General features: G+C 39.6%; 1 protein-coding gene across 1 annotated transcript in view; it reads right to left on the bottom strand.

Annotated features, from left to right (window-relative positions):
* Positions 1–3,208: 3,208 nt before the first annotated feature.
* The window catches only part of LOC108700515 (endoglin), a 30,521-nt gene continuing 14,346 nt past the window's right edge, over positions 3,209–19,383 (bottom strand). Inside the window, exons 4-15 of the mRNA XM_041574668.1 lie at positions 19,206–19,368; positions 17,223–17,427; positions 14,873–14,996; positions 14,560–14,725; positions 13,268–13,401; positions 9,939–10,073; positions 9,499–9,534; positions 8,979–9,086; positions 5,871–6,050; positions 5,510–5,576; positions 4,652–4,753; positions 3,209–3,804 (exon numbers count right to left, since the gene is read on the bottom strand). Coding sequence (XP_041430602.1) covers positions 3,686–3,804; positions 4,652–4,753; positions 5,510–5,576; positions 5,871–6,050; positions 8,979–9,086; positions 9,499–9,534; positions 9,939–10,073; positions 13,268–13,401; positions 14,560–14,725; positions 14,873–14,996; positions 17,223–17,427; positions 19,206–19,368 — 1,539 coding nt within the window. The 3' untranslated portion in view covers positions 3,209–3,685. The remainder of the gene's footprint in view (positions 3,805–4,651; positions 4,754–5,509; positions 5,577–5,870; positions 6,051–8,978; positions 9,087–9,498; positions 9,535–9,938; positions 10,074–13,267; positions 13,402–14,559; positions 14,726–14,872; positions 14,997–17,222; positions 17,428–19,205; positions 19,369–19,383) is intronic.

Genomic DNA, 19,383 nt, shown 5'->3' with positions numbered 1-19,383 from the left:
ATTGTAATCTAGTTTATATTAAATTGTCATTTTTGCGATAGTGTGTTCCCATTTAAGAAGCTTGGGTGCCAATTACTGTGCCATCATCATAAAAAAAAATGATGAATAATTACTAGGACTAATGACCACAGCAATCAGATAACAGTAGGCTTATGGTATAATGGGTGCTGATAAATGTAGCAGCTAAAGACCCCAAAATGACTCCTGCTGTCTCCCACCAAAAAGAACTTCCTTGCTTGACAAAGGGGTCTGACCCCGAAACGTTTGCAGAATAAACACGCAAGGGTATAACCCTGCTGTTACTAGCCTCTGTGTGCCAGTGTCTTCTTGGACAATTTGCTGAGGGGGTTGCCGATCCCTCCAACACCGTGCACCAGGCGTCGAATTGCTGAAGGCCAGGGTTGTGTGAGCGGGCTACACTACAAGTATAATTTTTCACCTTCTAAAGCAGCTCTGGGAGGGGGGTCGCTGACCCTGTAAACTGTTCTAAATCGAAACATTTAGTTGATACATTTCTTATCTTGTGTTGGATGGTTAACAACCCCTTTAAATGCAAAAATGAAAATTTTATATAAACTTCAGCATACTGAAAAAAGAAACTTTCTAAATACAATCAATTAAAAATTCTGTACTATTTCTGACATAACCAAGTTTATCTTCACTATTCCTCTCTCAGCATCTGTTTCTTTTCATTCTGTCATCATTCAGGAGTTGGGTGTTAGATGAATGATCCAATATATCTTTTAGGGGGGCTCTTTTTAACTAGAAGATGTATTAGAGCTCACTCTATTAAAATCACCAGAAATCCTTTCTCTCTACATGCAGAATTTGTGCAAAAGGCAGGATTTTGGAATCAGTTATTTGAGTGAGCTCTAATACATCTGCTAGGAAAGGAAGCCCCCCTATAAGATATATTGGATCATTCTTCTGACACCCAACTGCTGCATGAAGAAAGAATGAAGAGACACAGATGAGAGAGGAATAGTGAATATAAACTTTATTTCAGAAACAATTCAGAATTTTTAATTGATTGTAAGCTAGCTTATATTAAATTTTCATTTTCGCGATAGTGTGTTCCCATTTAAGAAGCTTGGGTGCCAATTACTGTGCCATATAAATATGAATGAATAATTACTAGGACTAATGACCACAGCAATCAGATAACAGTAGGCTTATGGTATAATGGGTGCTGATAAATGTAGCAGCTAAAGACCCCAAAATGACTCCTGCAGTCTCCAACCAAAAAGCACTTCCTTTTTTTGGGCAAAGGAATGCTCTTGTGCAAGTTTTGTGGGAGACGGCTAGGGTTGCCACCTGGCTGGTATTTTACCGGCCTGGCCAGTAAAAATTATGGTTGATCCCAATGTTATTGATAGGGAAAACAGATAAATATATAGTTGCATATAATGTACATGGAGTTTGTCAGACACCACTCTGGCCAATGTACTGTTTTGTGGAATTTCAGCTTGAGAAATCACCACTGTAATTTAGCCCAGTTATGCAGAAACCTTAAACAAAACAAAACACGCACGTTTGGATTCTAATTTTAAAAAAGGTAAGAACTCTTTTTAAATATTCAAATTGATACTAAACGACATTCCTTTATAAAAGAAAATATTTGAATGTGCACAATTATATAAGGCAGTGCTTTCATGCAACAAAATGATCTTTCCAGGTGTATTTGTACTTGGAATTGTGCCTCTCTTTCCTGCCTAGGAACTAGAGCTCAGTTTAAAAAAAAAGGAGTCAGCAAACAGGAGCCAGAGCCCAATTTAAAGAATAACTTGCACTCCACTTCAAAGGCAGTAAAAATGTAAATCCAATACAACCGGGGGCACTTATATATATATCTTATTCATCATGAAAGCCACTGCTTATACATTTGCAATTGTCCAACAGACCGCAGCACACTGACACGTTGTTTCTTGTGAAAAAATCTTTTGTGATTTATTGGCTCAGTAGACAAAAAATGCAACGTTTCGGGTCTCACAGGACCCTTTATCAAGCATGTAGTTACAATCATTACTCTGTGTTAAATAGTGAATAGGGAGGGCGGGGAAAGGTCAGGGGGAGTGGTGGGCGGGAACATCAATTACAGCAAATCACATTTTTGATACATATGGTGTATAACAATCAGAATATCTTTAGACATTGTGTATAGTGCCCATCTTCATAAATATTATAAATAAGTGCATCAGATACATAGAGTATCATATAAAAACGTATATATTCTATTATTTGTGCTAATAAAAATCTTTTCACTGATTAAAACCATTAAAAACATTTTTTATTATTTATCCTTTAAAAAATTTTTTATTTTAGAAAAATATTATGTGAACAAAGTTTTTTCGAGAAAAACATTTTTTGTTTATTCATTACGCTCGAAAAACCAGCAGTTGATCCCTGGTTAAACATTTGTGATAGCACAAAAAGCAGCTTTTTTTAGCTTTATTCCCTTTAAAGAAGAAGGATGACATTTTAAAGTGGTCCTTAGGAAGCTGATAAAGGTATTGGGCCTCATTTTTGAAGCATGGGGCATAGTGCAAACAGTATAAGCAGGCATACGGTGACATGTATTCTGCACTTTGCATCATACCTAGTGGTTGCTCCCACAGTGCAAATAACTGTGCCTTTCTCATGAATGCAGTAATGCCTGTGTTTGGCAGGATTGTATTTTTATTTGAGGGACAGTAAATTGGTGTCCCAGTGGCTTAAAGAACTGGGGCATCCCTGCTTATGTCATTGGGGTGCTAATTTACTCCACCTCATGTCCCCAAAGCAGTGCCGCATTTGCAGTAGGAAAGTATAGCATGTTTTAAGATCTGTATATCCCAAAAACATTTACAGATTAAAGAAACTGAAGTAATTCATGGGTTCAAAAGTAACTCATAATAATAAAATAATATGAAATCAAGTCGTGAATAATGCTTTCAGTTTTCCAAATTCTTAAATTATTAAAGGAAAACCATACCCCCGAATAATCTAGGTCTGTATACCAATATATTGCATAAAACAATGGTGCACCCAAACAAACCATACATGTTAGGTCACATGAGCCAATTAACAGACAGAGCTCTGTCTTTTGCTTCCACACTTCTTCCTGTTACAGTTAGAGTAGTAGTATTTCTGGTCAGGTGATCTCTGAGGCAGCACACAGACCATCACGAAATGGTGGTTCAGGGCAAGAGATGTAAAAGGGCAATATTTACTGAAATATATATACCAGTTTGGTAAGATTCTTTTATATGCCACCTAATTTAATATGAACCATCTGTTGCTCAAGTATTCATTTTGGGGGTATAGTTATGCTTTAACCAGTGGGAAAACATTCACTGGATTTTGGTCTCATGAATGGCTACTGCTGTCTGCAAACACTAAAGCAAGTGCAAATGATCAAGGCCCAGAATTTGTCATTCCTCCGCAGTGCTTAGGCAGGGGTGTAGGCCTCTTCTTTGTCTCTGTCATTTGCCTACAACCATCTCTTCTGCTTCCCTTTCCCTGCAAGTATTCCATCACTACTGCCTTTTTAAGGCCCAGTGTAGGAAAGGGGGGAAATATTCTGTTTTGGTCTGTTCACTGTAGAGATCTGTGTTAGGCCTTGTTTGGTTGGAACACATGTCTATACCATCACACTCTTCTCTATGGATCTTCTCAATTGTCGAATGGGTGGAGGGCTCTTTCACTGTTATGCTCTGCTGCTAGTTGAACATGGAGTACTCTGCGTACTGTCAATGCTGTGGTTGGTGCTGCTGCTATCAGAACCTCCGGCTGCTGTAGATACTGGCTGCATCTTAAAGGACAAACCTAGAAGAGTGTAAGAGAACTTGGGTTTGTGGGTCATTTTAGAGATCATACCATCACCGAATTCATGAAGTAGAATAAGGGCAACATAAAACCTTTGGACTAAGAAGATAGGTAAATAACCACTCAATCAGACATGTACTGTGCCTAGAGTCTTGTTTATATATAAAAAATGTCATACAAAGATCTTAGATTGGGGACAACAAAACCCTTTGGTTGACTTGTCAAAGGGCTTCTCTATGGGACAATACCATGCATAAAGGTCTAATAAATAAGATTAGTTCTATCAAATAACTAATTGATCACCTGGAACTACCGGTATGGGACCTGTAATCCAGAATGCTTAGGACCTGGTGTTTTCCAGATAAGGGATCTTTCCATAATTTGGATCTCCATACCTTATATATACTAAAACTATTTTAACATTAATTAAATCCAGTAGGGTTGTCTTGTCTCCAATAAGGATTCATTATATTTTAGTTGGGATCAAGCATAAGGTGCTCTTTTATTGTTACATGGAATAAAATGGGAAATATTTGATTTATATGGAGTCTACAGGAGATAGTTTTCCCATAATTTGAAGATTTCTGGATTATGGGTTTTCCGAATAATAGATTCCATACCTTTAAATGTCTCGATTTTAAATGTATTTGTCTGTCCCTGTATGTTTCAACAGCCATAGGGGCCACAAGTAGCAGACTCCTGGTTGAGGACCCCTATCTGTTGCTGATTGACAGATGTTCCATAGTTGGTGTGGATTTGTAGCATATGTTGAACTCTGCAATGGCTGTCGATCCACAGGTAGGCCATGATTGTGCAATATAAATAAGAATAATGTCAATATACTCACGTGTTCGTCTGTACATGTACCACAAGGCAGCTGTAAGTAGAACTCCAATCACAAAGACTCCAAACGTTATTCCCAGTACAGACGGCATGCTGAGAGCTGGGTCTGAGTAGACAGAATGTTACAGTCACAATTGGTTTTTGTTTGTTTTGGCAAAATTCCCCCTAGCAATTCACAAATCCTTAATTTGTTTTTGTAGTATGTTTTGTGTGATGAATTTAACATCCAGACAGTGGCTCCCCTCTTCCCCTTGTGTTCCTGGCACATTCCCTCCTGCTTTGGGGTGATGAGCCCTCATTGTCTGTTCCCCTTTCTTCTTTCCTCTGGTCTCCTGTATATTTTGGCTTCCTTCCTCGCCTTCTCATCTCCCCTCCCGCCTGAGCTAAGGTCAGTGCACACTCCTTCCTGAGGTCGGCAGTTACCCCTCTCCTGACTGTTTGTCATAATGACATCACTTTGGCCTGGGGACAAGGACAGATGAGTGCCTGTTGCTCGCTATGGCTAATAACTCAATATACAAAGTTCTTCTAACTAGATATTCTCCAGATTATTTTTGGAGGCAGTGGCATAACTAGATGTTACTGGGTCCCACAGCAAATTATTTTTAGGGCCTTCAACATATCCAGAGATTGCCCTGTTTTACCAATAAATGTTAAAATTGCTAATTATTTGGGCCTATGCCTCCTGGGCCTGCCTGCAGCCACAGGGTCTGCTTCCTCTACTGTTACGCCCCTGTTTGGGGGACTTCAATTGCACCTCTCACATACCTTAAGCACATAAAGCAGGAATATTCTAATGCACTCTTCCCTGCTATTAAGAAGTCACTAATAATTTCAGTAAATGCTTCAACTGATCACTTACTCTGATCTATTGGTCTGTCAATGGTCACGTCCCAAGAGCTACGCAGTTGATCATAGTACTTGCAACCCTACAGATAGGGAGAGCAAAAAGGTTAGAGGAGAAACTGACTTACATTCAGAGCATACCATAATACAATCTCTTCTCACATACTGTATTTAAGAATTATAAACTAACAAAAATACCTTTGGCCTCAAACAATTCTAGAACTACAAATCCCAAGGTCACAAGTTGATTTTGAAAATTGTACTATAACAATGCAACATGCCAAGGATGATCTATTTCTGATTCACATATTCCTCCATTATACAGGCTTTATGATACGTAAAAATGGGTGACACTCGATGACAAAGGGAACCCTCACCGGTTCGTTGTTTACACAGAAGATGCAGGTCAGCCTTCCGCCACTTGTAGAATGAAGCTCAGTGCTGAAGTTCCAGGTAAGATTTTTTAGAACAAAAACACTCTTTTTGACAATCTGTTTTTTTTCATCCACTTCCAAAAAACACTCATCAAGGAGCAAAAAAGGCTCAGTGGTGTTAACCTACAAGGGAAAAAAAACACATTTGTGGTGACAAAGAAGCCCATTATAACAATATAGGGACCCATAGGGTTAATGTGCCCCTATGGCTTTACTTCCCTATCCCTTCCCTAGTTACTGGGCAAAAGTTCATGTATCTAGTTTAAGTATTTGCCAAGAGGGGTAATGATCACTTCCTACCGCACTTCCATATAGTGTTCCATATAGTGAAAAGGGTGAATCTTCCTCTTTGCCTGCTGGTGTCCTGATCGACTGGTTGTTCCCATTGAGCCTGGGTACAACAAGGCCCAGTAAAGTGTTAGGGAAAAGAGTATATGGTGTTGGGGAGCACCAACCATCAAACACAGTATATGGTGTGCAAGGCCAAATAATGATTATATGCGAAAAGGGGAGAGAAAATGGAAATAGCTGGCCCTCACAGTTGCACCTTCCCATATATAACCTCCGAGGTAGTTAGAAATATTAAAATTAAAACATAACTTTTAATCTGTATTTAAAATAGATGTCCAAACAAAAGAATATGTATATAAATATTAAAAAATCAGCGAGAAACAGGACGTTGACTGACTGGTAAAGGAGGGTTGTCACGAATAGTGCTGAGCAACCATTTAACCCGGCGATAGGTTAATCTTAATGGGTGTTCGGTATAAATTGTGAACCTAATCAGCAAACGGCTAGCTTGCCTTGCTGGTAAATATCTGTTCTGTCGCTAGTGAAGAATTCTAGCACACGGTTCATTCAGCCAGTTCCAACCCCTTCACCCTCATAATTCACCACCCGCTGTAAAGTACAATTCAGTGATAATGCGGTGTTGCTTAGGTGCTTAATTTCTACAGAGAGCTAAAGTTCTGGCCCGCGGATCAATACACCACATCCAACCCCTTCACCCTCGTAGTACACCCTCCCGATCCGTTTTACCATAAAGGTCCCTATCAAGCGTCCTGCCTAACAGAAAGCTAAAAGGTGCGCCTGACGCGCGTTTCACCCGCCAAATGTGAGCTTTGTCATTTTCTTTCCATTTTCTCTCCCCTTTTCGCCAGTAAAGTGTTAGCCCTAGAGGGACCTGGTCCTCTAGTGTCTGAGTCAGGGAACCCCGTGAATGAGGTTAGCTAAACAGGGTTAGTTCTGTCATAGACTCTCTAGGAGAGTAAGGTAGAGAGGACAGATAGTAAGAGCAGCTGGAGCTCCGTTGAGGATTGTAACAGGGAGTAACTTCCCAAGGCTTTTGGATGCTTTTAGTGAAGGGGCCACAGTGGATAGGGTGTCAGGCTTAGAATTCTACTCACTGACCACCCTCTGGGTGGGAGCTGGACCACTTTGAGGTATACCTGCTGAAGGAATTGATGTACTAATTGAATACCGTGCCTGATGGTCACCAAACATATATATAGTCACAAATATGGAGCGCTCACCTCCCAGAGTAGACCAGAGGCCCTTTTTGTATGCTATGGGCTAAATAAATTTTACACTTGAGCACTTTTTGCAAATCTAACAGTGTGCTGCTGGTGATTCTTCGATGAACCAAACATATATATAACCAGTGATACTCCAGGGCTTTACAATCACTTTGTATACCACATTGCTTTGTTTTTCTTTAGGGGTTGGAAAGAAAAACAAAGCAATGTGGTATACGGAGTCCAGTGTAGGGAGGAGTGCACAAATCTATACGTTGGGGAGACAAAACAACTGCTCTCCAAGCGAATGGCTCAACATAGGAGGGCGAACTCTACAGGGCAAGACTCAGCTGTCTTTCTACACCTAAAAGACAAGGGACACTCCTTTGAAGATAGCAAGGTCCAAATATTGGATAAAGAAGACCGCTGGTTTGAACGAGGCTTGAAAGAGGCGATTCATGTGAACAGAGGCGGGGGCCTTCGACACCACCTGTCTGCTACATACAATGCTGTTCTAACATCTGTACCCCGGCAGTTTCAGAACACTTCACACGTCCATTCATGCCACTCTCACAATTAACACCTCTTTCTAGGAGTTGCATCACACATTGGATAATCCTATCACAGTAACTACACAGAATCAACACCTCTGTGAATTTCTTCAGATGTCACCTCTTTGAAGAGTTACAATGTGCCATTGTGATTGGATTAGTGGAAGAGTTTATATGCCGAGAACTTTCCACACCAGTCAGTTGAACTGAAGAAGCTGCTAGGATGAGTAGTGAAACGTCTTCATTGATTACTCAGCAAGTCCAGTTGTTTTAAATTTACCTATACTAGATATTCCCTTTAGATAATATATTCCTTCAAATTGCTAACATTGCCTCATTCATTAGGCTAAAACTAGTAAAATAATGCAAGTGTGAGTTAAAAACGTTTTTCATATAGAATTGTATAAAATAAAAAAATGCTGTTTAATCTTTTTTGTTAGTGAGGCTTTTACACCTATATTGTAAGACAGAAATGTGCCCTGACTATAACATGCTAATTCCTATTAATATGATAATTCCCCAATAGAGGCACCTACAAGAGGTGTGAAATAAAGTCTAGGTAAACCAAAGCAGAGCAAATTATATTAGAATTGATCTTTACTTCATTTTTAAAATATGTTGTTTAAAATGTTGTTTTTGCACCATTTTTATGGTGTTTGGAAGACAAATTCATAAAAATGTCTGCAAACTGTCTTTCTTTCACTAAAAACTGCTGTTGAGTGGCAGTTGAGTCAGAATTTAGGTGAATTTTGTGAATAAGGAGAAAAAATTTTACTCCAGTTTACCATCACTTTTACTCCAAAATGGGCTATCTCCACTTTTGTGAATTTCCCCGTTGAGTAGAATACAATCTAGGAAGTGATCATTAATCAAGAGCTATGGGTCATTACAGGCAACATACCAGGCAGTGCTATATAAACAACAGATAGTAATTGCAGCCATCATAAACAAGGGTAGAACTAGCAGGACACATGTAAGGTTTGTACCTGCACATGGATGTCTTCACCAGTCTGTAACTTGCTGGTAGCCTGGGAGAAATCAAGACTGCGTGACACCAACATTTGGGCATGAATAGGTTTGCAAGAGATTGCTTGCTGCAACAGAAGAGAAGGATAAAATCATGTTCATAAACCAATAGTTTGGACCCTAGCAAAAGCATTGCTGAAATTGCAGACCGTAGAGCTGCTGGATAAAAAGATAGATAACTAAAAAACCCCTAAAAATAATAAAAAATAAAAACCAATTGCAAATTGTCTTAGAATATCCCTCTCTAAATCATACTAATAGTTCATTTAAAGATGAACAACCCTTTGAAGGGGGCAAAGTGTCTACCCATGATCACTAGTGACAGGGGCATGTATGGTGGTGAGAATATCTTGCACAGGCTAAAGTTTGTCCAAAGTGTGATGATGGGGTAGTTACACTTTATAAACATTCGCCCACCCACGATTACCCTTTACATGGAAAAAAGATACAGTATTGGTTCTAACACACACAAGTACTTACCGAATCCATTGTGAATTTATTTACTGTCTGAATCAGCTGAAAACAACAACAAAAAATAGTGTAAATGTGTGCATTGGACTTGGGAATCATACTGTGGGGCAGTGACATGACTACCAAGTATGGTATGCTTCCTAGTTGGTCACCACGATTTTGTGGATGGGGTTGTTGCTGGTGACCCTCAACAGGAGCAAAGGATGGGGTCAGAAATTATCTTCATGTGGGGCTTGTGCCCCAGAAGTCTATGTGAACCATTGAGCAATAGCCACATGAATGCGCCCATGCAGTCTTCAGCCAAGGGGATTTTTAAACCTGCCTGATATTGGTCATCAAGCAGTTTTTATCATCTACCTTCAAACCAAACTAAAGCCTCAAACCAAAGTAAATAGGTTTGCCAATAAAGTTTAAAGCACCTTTCAGGATTTTTAATCCCATCCACTCACCTCAGTCTGAAAGCCTTGACTGTTTTTTATTATTTTGCATTTCTCCAATGATGTGACCCATAAATTGGGTTCTCCTTTGTTCTCATCTTGGCAGTCAGAGTCTTTCAATGTGATAACAGGCCAAAAACCACAAGTCTAAAAGAAGAGTAGATTATAATGAGCTCAATTTATATTTGTTATATTATCATTTTTTATGTATTGGCTGAATCCCAGTATTTTTTTTCATTTTTACACCCAGATAAAAAGTTTCAGACATTGATAAATCACCCCTTTAGTATTATAACATTATTATTGGGGTTTACAACTATTCAAGTGGATAACAGTATGTTGCCTCCTAAATTGGGCTATGCTGTAAGACATATTTGCCACAGGGTACCTGGCCACATTTAATAATTATTGTTAAACTAAGCAAACACTAACCTTCAAGCTTGACTTTTAGGGTAGAACTACATGGCCGATTTCAATGTGCTTTCAGCGGATCTGACATGCTGCATGCTGCGTCTGCATCCGACAGTCGTGTCATGTCAGGTGAACGATCCGACATTTGTATTTCTTACCTTATTTTCCGTCGCATCCGACTTGATGCCTGCATTTTGGCACAGCACGTCGGAACCGCCGAAAACGCATTGAAATCGGCCGTGTAGTTCTACCATGAGGGTTATCAAAGACATAAAACATGCACTCTTCCCAAATATGACCCTACATGGCCTTCAGACTGAGCCCCCACTGCTCCAAGCACCACCTCCAGGATGGACAGCCCCAAATTGGGAACCACAGCTATGTTTCATGACCTGAATGAATGAAACCCTTCATAGACATCACTGCAATTGCCGAGGTTAAATCCCAGTATTTCCTATGCGAGGATGAATAAATTCTTTTGGGTATAATGACAAAAGAACTCATTCACATTTAACTGACCAGCAATCATTTATTCCACATAGTCAAAACGCAAAAAGAATTTCAGAAATACTTTGCTATGTTATACTTCCATTATTGCATTGTCATTTTGGAATTTGGAATTTGCTGGAACCCATTTGAAGCTTGAAAACCAGACATTTCCAACATCAACGGAAACTTGGAACAGTAAACCCGGAAACTAGTAAATGTTATTACTTCAATTATTTAAAGGGAACTAGATTACGCCTTACTAAAGTGCTCCGACATCATGTTTCCATTCACCTGCAAGTGACGTTTACCAGTTTATGTATTTTATATGAAAATAATGAGCTACACATCTTGCATATATGTTCAAGTAGAGTTCCTTTTTCTTCTGCGTCCCTCCGTGTCAGTACGCACGGGCAGTATTGCCCCTCCCAGTTTGGGAGGTAGGACCTTTAACTTAGCCAATCAAAATGAATCATGACCTATAACACCACATGACCTCCTCCTCACCACTGTTATTTTTTGTGGGATCTCCCTCCTCACCCTTTTGGTGAATTATTGATAGATTTCAAACGCAGTTTTTGTTTTTTTCTTTTGTATTTTTTTTTTACTGTTACTGTACTAACATGACCCTACTATGATTATAGTGGAATTCTGGATTAGGATATCACAGAGTTTTTCATCTGGTTCTTTAGTCCTCATAGTCATAGGGTGTTGTCAGCCATGAGTTGGTGGATCTTTGGCTGGTCTCTGGTGTGGAGTTGACCCCTGTCAGCACTGGTGTGAAAACAATTAGAAACCTTTCTCAAATCTTTTCTAAGCAGAAGAATATCAGAGCAACCTCTTTCTTTCTCCTGACAACTTGCTTGACTACTTGGTGGTCAGACTGGTGAGAAACTGACCAGCAAGTGGCGCTGTTGTAACAAAATTCATTCATAGTAACAGTACATGTATCCCTTTATCTTGAAATAAAATATAAATAAATAATGAATGTACATTACAAAAGTGCTTAGTATACCCCCCTCATCACTTTTACACTCACTTATTTTAAAGCTTTACTTATACTTTAAGCTGCAGGGCTATAGGCTAGTGTGTGCCAAGTCTTTCTGGAGCCACTGGCTAGGGCTGAAGATAGACTACATTTCTCCAGCACTGGGGATAGTTGCATCTAAGTGGTGGTTAATTTCTGATCTGTATATTCTGGTTTTCCGGTGGCTTCTAGGGTGTTTTAGTTCTGAGATGGCTGGCGCCATAGTTATGGTTATATCCGAAGAGGCCTGTTTTAACAGTTTCAGGATTTTGGTTCTTCCCCAGGTGGGGTTTTATGTAGTTGCTGAGGTAACCCTTTAAGCAAAATATGGGTATTCTGCTCTGCAAGACTTTATTCTGATCAAGTGCCAGTCTCTGTCATCTAATGGTTGGTTTTGTAGGTCTTGTTGTCAATCGCTTTCCATGTCCAAGGACATGTCCATGTTCTTGTGCCTTTCGTCTATCTTTTCAGGGGCTATACATTTTATCAGCTCCCCTATAGGATGGGTGTGATGCTGGCCATGTTACTCAGGGCATCTTTAGCATCTGTTTGGTTATTGCCTTTATGTTGGTTATTCCCACCACTTGTTGTTTTTGGGGCATGCTTTTGAAGAGCCCATGTGTACTGACATGGAGGGACACAGAAGAAAATGAGAATTTCACTTACCTACTTGATGTAAATTCCATTTCTTCTAGTCCCGACATGTCAGTACAGGGTTTCCCATCCCAAGTTATTTATTTTGGTTACTGTATCGCTATGGTAAATGTATAACAGTGGTGAGGAGAAGGTCATGTGGTCTTATAGGTCATAATTCATTTTGATTGGCTATGTTATAGGTCTCACCTCCTATACTTGGAGGGGGAATACCGCCGTGTGTACTGATATGTCGGGACTAGAAGAAATGGAATTTCTGTCAAGTAGGTAAGTGAAATTCTGATTGTTTGGGGATTAATTCTGTTTGATTGTATATCTGATTTGTACCCCTGAGGATCTCAAATCTGCATTTAACACAGTTAGCAGTGGTGTAACTAGAGTTAGCCAGGCCCCCCTGCATAAAAATCTTCAGAGGGCCTGGCGCACTCCAATCCCCATCCTCCCGCCCACTTCCGCTCCACCCCACTCTTGTTCCGCCTCAGCCCAACCCTGCCAATGCCCCATCTCCGCCCACATCCAGTCAAGACTCCGCCCACTCCTGCTCGACTTGCTTCCCCTTTGTCACCAGTAAGAGCGAGCAGCTGGGGAGGTGGGTTTTTTTATTAGCTATAGAGGAAGCAGTCCCTCCACAGACTGCGGGGTCTGCTTTCTCTATAAACCACTGTCATTGAGGTTGAATTGCTTCAAATAAAGTGGCATATAATCTTGTTGTACAGGCATTCCAAATTAATGTTTTGTCTCACAATGTGAAAGCTTACATTACCTCTCGTATATTGTCATCCAGCCGTACTGTCAGGTATTTATCAGTGCATCTGACCATCTTAATTTCTTTCAGTAACTCAAGACAGTTTTCTACAGGTGAAACAGTACTGGTTGTGTTCGTCTGCTCTGTAGGTTCTGTCAAAGCACAGTTGAAATGTAAAAGACCATCCTTCTTTAGTTCCTTTTTCAGAGCTGCGGTGGTTCGCCTTTAAGTTAACTTTTAGTATGTTATAGAAACTTTTCAATTGGCCTTCATTTTTTATTGTTTTTTTTAAATTATTAGCCTTGTTCTTCTGAATCTTTCCAGCTTTCAAGAGGGGTCACTGACCCCCATCTAAACACAAATGCTCTGTATGGCTATAAATATATTATTGCTACTTTTTATTACTCGTGTTGCTTTCAGGCCTCTCCTATTCATATTCCAGTCTCTTATTCTAAGCAATGCATGGTTGCTAATGTAATTTGAACCCTAGTAACCAGATGGCTGAAACTGCAAACTGGAAAGCTGCTAAATAAAAAGCTAAATAACTAAAAAACCACAAATAAAAAAAAAAATGACAACCAATTGCAAATTCTCAGAATATCTCTCTACATCAAACTAAAAGTTAACAACCCATAATTCTACTAATTATCTCATGAGAGCTGGGAACTGTTACCTCCTAGTCATTTTAAGGTATCGGTCATTACAATGAAGAAACCTGTCATTTTTGGGAATGCCATTGGGGAAAACTGCATGGCTTACCAGGGATTAAAATCGCTTTAAACTGATAAGATGCCTGCGTAAAACCCTATGACACAGACTCAAATAATAAAAGGTTGATTACCACTTCTGAACTTTTTGCTGACAGAAGATCTACTGTACTCCCATGTAAAACTAAGTTTTTATGATTCAAGATTTTATACTATATTTTATACTATTAAGACCAGCTTTTCGAGAGAGAATAAGAGACAAAAATAATATACAGATAAAGGATCAGTTACCTGGAAACCCATTATCCAGAAAACTCAGAATTACGGAAAGGCTCCCATAGACTCTATTTTCTCTGTAATAATAAAACAGTACCTTGTACTTGATGCCAACTAAGATATAATTAATCCTTATTGGAAGCAAACCAGCCTATTAGGTTTATTTAATGTTTACATGATTTTCTAGTAGACTTTAGGTATGAAGTTCCAAATTATGGAAAGATCCCTTATCCGGAAAAAATAGGTCAGGAGCATTCTGGATAATTGGTCCCATACCTGTAGTTCATTTTGCAAACCCAACTTTCTATGTAGCATAACAGTACTCACCACATGGGAAATATTGGGTAATAGCAATAGCATTTGGAACTTGTATATACACAATAGTATCTGTGCCTTTATATTTTGCTGCCTGGATCAGATCTTCCTTAGTATCAGGAAGCAATTTCCCTGGCAAGGATATATCGACATTAGGGACTCTGTAACTGCCAGATGCCTGAAACAGCAAAGAAATTACAACAAATGTAAGGATAGATTGCACAAAATACACCCATATTTTGTGTATGATCACATAACTGAAACAGTCACGAAATATCTACTAACACGTCTAGAACATGCAGTTAATGATGATCCGTAGTCTTACCTCAATGCTAAAGTCAGTTTTAGACAGGACATCCCAATGAAAGCCTTCTTCGCTTTTAAGCCACAAAAATGGATTTTGCTTACATGTATCATTAGCTTCTAATGTCACTTTTATTTGTTTAGACCTAGCAGACAAAAGAAACAGAAAGACATTCTAATCCACCAGTCAAAATACAAGCAATAATAATAATAATACAATATAATAATACAGAGTAATAATACAAAAGATGGGGAGCTTTTAGTAAGGTATTCCAGACTCCAGACCAAAGACTTTGAGAAAGGCTAGGGACCTAGCCGAAACGTTAGTCATTTATAATAAATATTTTGATTTTTATAAGTCCTGAGAGTGCGGACCTTCTTGTAGTAGTTATGGATAATTTATTGGCACTGCACCCAGGCATATTTAAGTAACTTTATCGAGAGTGCTGGCAACCCTTGGACTTGTGTGTGTGTGTGTGTATATATATATATATATATATATATATATATATATATATATATATATATATATATATATATATATATATAATTACAAAAGGCTGGAGCACTCATAGAAATGGCAACCGCCTGAGTGCTGGTTCAAAAACATGTAATCAACCTTGGAAAAAAACGCACATACAGGCCTTGTAAGTTGTGCAAAAAAAGTGGAATATAAACACAACTTACAAGGCCTGTATGTGCGTTTTTTTTCCAAGGTTGATTACATGTTTTTGAACCAGCACTCAGGCGGTACATTTGAAACCGGAATGGACGTGACATTTGACTGGAAGTGACATCACTCCGGCTCCGAAATCTTGGGGGGTAGTCTTTTGCTCATTACTGCTTAATGACTTGATCCAATCAGGGCTGGAACTAGGGGTAGGCAGAGTAGGCGCCCGCCTAGGGCGCAATCATGATGGGGGGCGCACTTTTAGGGGGGATTGTGTTTTCTTTTTTTTTTTTTTAAAACCCTGGTTTGCTTCACCTTCAATAGTTTTTTAATTTTATAAACTGCCAATTCCAACCCCCTCTTGCCCGTGATTTGTACTGCTGGCAAAGCTACATATTTGTGGGCAATATGGTGGATTTTTGGCTCCTGCTGGCACAAGTACATATTTGGTAGCAATATTGTGTATTTTCTGGCTCCTTCTAGCACAGGTACAGATTGGGGGCAATATGAGGGCTGCTGATGGCACACGTACAAATGGGGGTAATATGATAGTTGCTGGCACAGGTACACAGATGTTTGGGGCATTATGATGGATTTTTGGCTTCTGCTCGCACAGGTACAAATTGGGGGCAATATGATGGATTTTTTTGGCTGCCACTGGAATAATTACAGACTGGGGGTAACACTATGATGGATGTTTTGTCTTATGCTGGCACAGGTACAGATTGGGGGCAATCTGAGTGATTGACTGCCGTTGGAAGAGGTACAAATGGGGATAATATGATAGGTGCTGGCACAGGTACACGGGACAACATAATGGCTGCTGGCACAGGTACAGGGGGCAATATGAATGGTAAGGTGGGAAATGATAATGTAGGGCCGGGTTGGGTGGGGGGGCACTGATTAAATCCCTTGCCTAAGGTGCCAAAATACCTTGACCCGGCCCTGGAACCAATACTTCCCTCACAGAAGTCCCTACTGCTTCCATAGAATCTTTTCTCTTCAACCCCATTCAGTTCTGATTTATCCCCCTACCCTTTATTTCAACCCTCTTCTGCAATTGCATCATCCCTCTTTGAGTGTTATGCTTTTCTCTTCTGCTTCAGCTCTTGTACAGCTTATTAGACTAATATGTTGAAATTAGTGATTAAAAGGAGGTGTAGACTGCACCTCTGCATGTGGTGGCAGTGTATGGATTAAAGTTATTAAAATTGACCACCTTTCACTTTACTTTAAGTATGTTATGGAATGCCCAATTCTAAACAACTTTTCAATTGGTCTTCACAATTATTTAGTGTTTTTTATTTGCCTTTTTCTTCTGACCCTTTCCAGCTTTCCAATTGAGATCACTGACCCCATCTAAAAAAAAGTGCTCTGTAAGGCTAAACATGTATCGTTATTGCTACTTTTTATTATTAATCTGTTTAGACCCTCTCCTATTTATATTCTGTTATTCAAGTCAGTCTGTGGTTGCTAGGATAATTTTGCCACTAGCAACAGAATTGCTAATATAGCAATCCGAAGAGCTGCTGAATAAAAAACGAAATAACTGAAAAAAACACAAATATTAAAAAAAATGATAACCACTTGCAAATTGTCACAGAATATCAAGCTCTAGATCATAATAACAGTTAACTCAAAGGTGCTTGAAATCTGTACAAAGTATCTGTTATTTTAGTGCCCTTTATCCCATGGACTTTACCTAGAATCCTCATTGGCATAGCTTGGCTGAGAAGTAAAAGGGTGGGTCACATGCAAAATGAATAATTTTCTTTGAGCAGAGGAGTTGGGGTTGGGGTTTTTAATTTCACAGCCCTGAATTTCCAATTTTTGAAGCTCATACTGTAGAATTCCCGTAGGTCTGAAATCATCCTGCAACATACAGGAATCGGCTCCAGAATGGACATCTGTAAGAAACAACACAGGAATTAACTGCAAGCAATAGCAGATCTAATTACGTCTTATCTATTAGTTATGGTAAGTTCTTAAGACGAGTTTACTTTCCATATACAGTATATCTATATACAATATATGTGTGTGTGTATATCTATCTATCTATCTATCTATATAACAAACAAAGGAAAGTTGTGCTCACCACTAGTTTTTAAAATCATTAGGCGGGGGTGCAATGAGGGTGTCACCACAAAATACATATAGACAAATACAAGATTCCTCTGCACTCAACCCATTATCAATATATTTAAGACAGAGACATTTTGTGCATACTGCTACTGAAAAATGCCTTACCCTTTAAACAAAACAGGGATTGTTTGTCCATATATTGCAATATATTTAAGCTGGCCAACTACGTCAAAGTCATCCCATATCTGGCCAGTCCTATGCTCAATTTTCATCTGATTCATTAAGAATTCTATGGTTTAATTATACATTTTATAAAAGGGACGAATACGTTTTACCTGCAACTTACTAGCTGCTTTCAAAGTAAAACTCCCAAACTTGGCTGCCCTTTTATTAGACACCAGTGGGATCACCTGACTATAGTTGGAGAGGGTGGGAGCTACAACATGGAGCTGGTCACTGCTCTTGTAGAACTATAACAAACAAAGGAAAGTTGTGCTCACCACTAGTTTTTAAAATCATTAGGCGGGGGTGCAATGAGGGTGTGACCACAAAATACATATAGACAAATACAAGATTCCTCTGCACTCAACCCATTATCAATATATTTAAGACAGAGACATTTTGTGCATACTGCTACTGAAAAATGCCTTACCCTTTAAACAAAACAGGGATTGTTTGTCCATATATTGCAATATATTTAAGCTGGCCAACTACGTCAAAGTCATCCCATATCTGGCCAGTCCTATGCTCAATTTTAAAAACTAGTGGTGAGCACAACTTTCCTTTGTTTGTTATAGTTTATACAGGAGCAGGGTCGGACTGGGAGGCATGGGGCCCACCGGGGCTACTGCCCCAGGGCCCCCTCCAGCCGCCACTGCCGCTCCGGAGTGCTGCAGGCGGCTAGTGCGCATGCGCGCAGCGCCGCGTTTGTGCGCATGCGCGCGGCGCCGCGTTTGTGCGCATGCGCAGCCCTTCTAGTCTACCGCGACCCCAAACAAAGTGGGGTCGCGCCGCCCCACTAAGTAGCGGAACTGGGCCGGCGGGGCCCACAAGAGCCCGGGGCCCACCGGGGTTTTTCCCGGTGTCCCGCCGGCCCAGTCCGACACTGTACAGGAGCAGTGACCAGCTCCATGTTGTAGCTCCCACCCTCTCCAACTATAGTCAGGTGATCCCACTGGTGTCTAATAAAAGGGCAGCCAAGTTTGGGAGTTTTACTTTGAAAGCAGCTAGTAAGTTGCAGGTAAAACGTATTCGTCCCTTTTATAAAATGTATAATTAAACCATAGAATTCTTAATGAATCAGATGAAAATTGAGCATAGGACTGGCCAGATATGGGATGACTTTGACGTAGTTGGCCAGCTTAAATATATTGCAATATATGGACAAACAATCCCTGTTTTGTTTAAAGGGTAAGGCATTTTTCAGTAGCAGTATGCAAAAATGTCTCTGTCTTAAATATATTGATAATGGGTTGAGTGCAGAGGAATCTTGTATTTGTCTATATATATATATATATATATATATATATATATATATATATATATATATATATAAAAATATTGCACTCTCTTCTTGAAAGCAATGCTGCACTTACCCATGATTAGATGAACTTTCCCTGGGTTATATAGTTCTCCAAAAAATGTGACACTGCCATATTTGGTCTGAGCCCATTGCAAAAGCTCCACACTGTCAACAATGACGGATTCTTTATTCTCACTGTATTGTAGTTCCACTGGCATCTTTTTACATCAGTGTGCTGTGGATACTTTTGGGAAAATAA

The sequence above is a fragment of the Xenopus laevis genome, chromosome 8S (genome assembly GCF_017654675.1).
Source record: "Xenopus laevis strain J_2021 chromosome 8S, Xenopus_laevis_v10.1, whole genome shotgun sequence".
Lineage (NCBI taxonomy): Eukaryota > Metazoa > Chordata > Amphibia > Anura > Pipidae > Xenopus > Xenopus laevis.
This window is presented reverse-complemented; position numbering and strand designations above follow the sequence as displayed.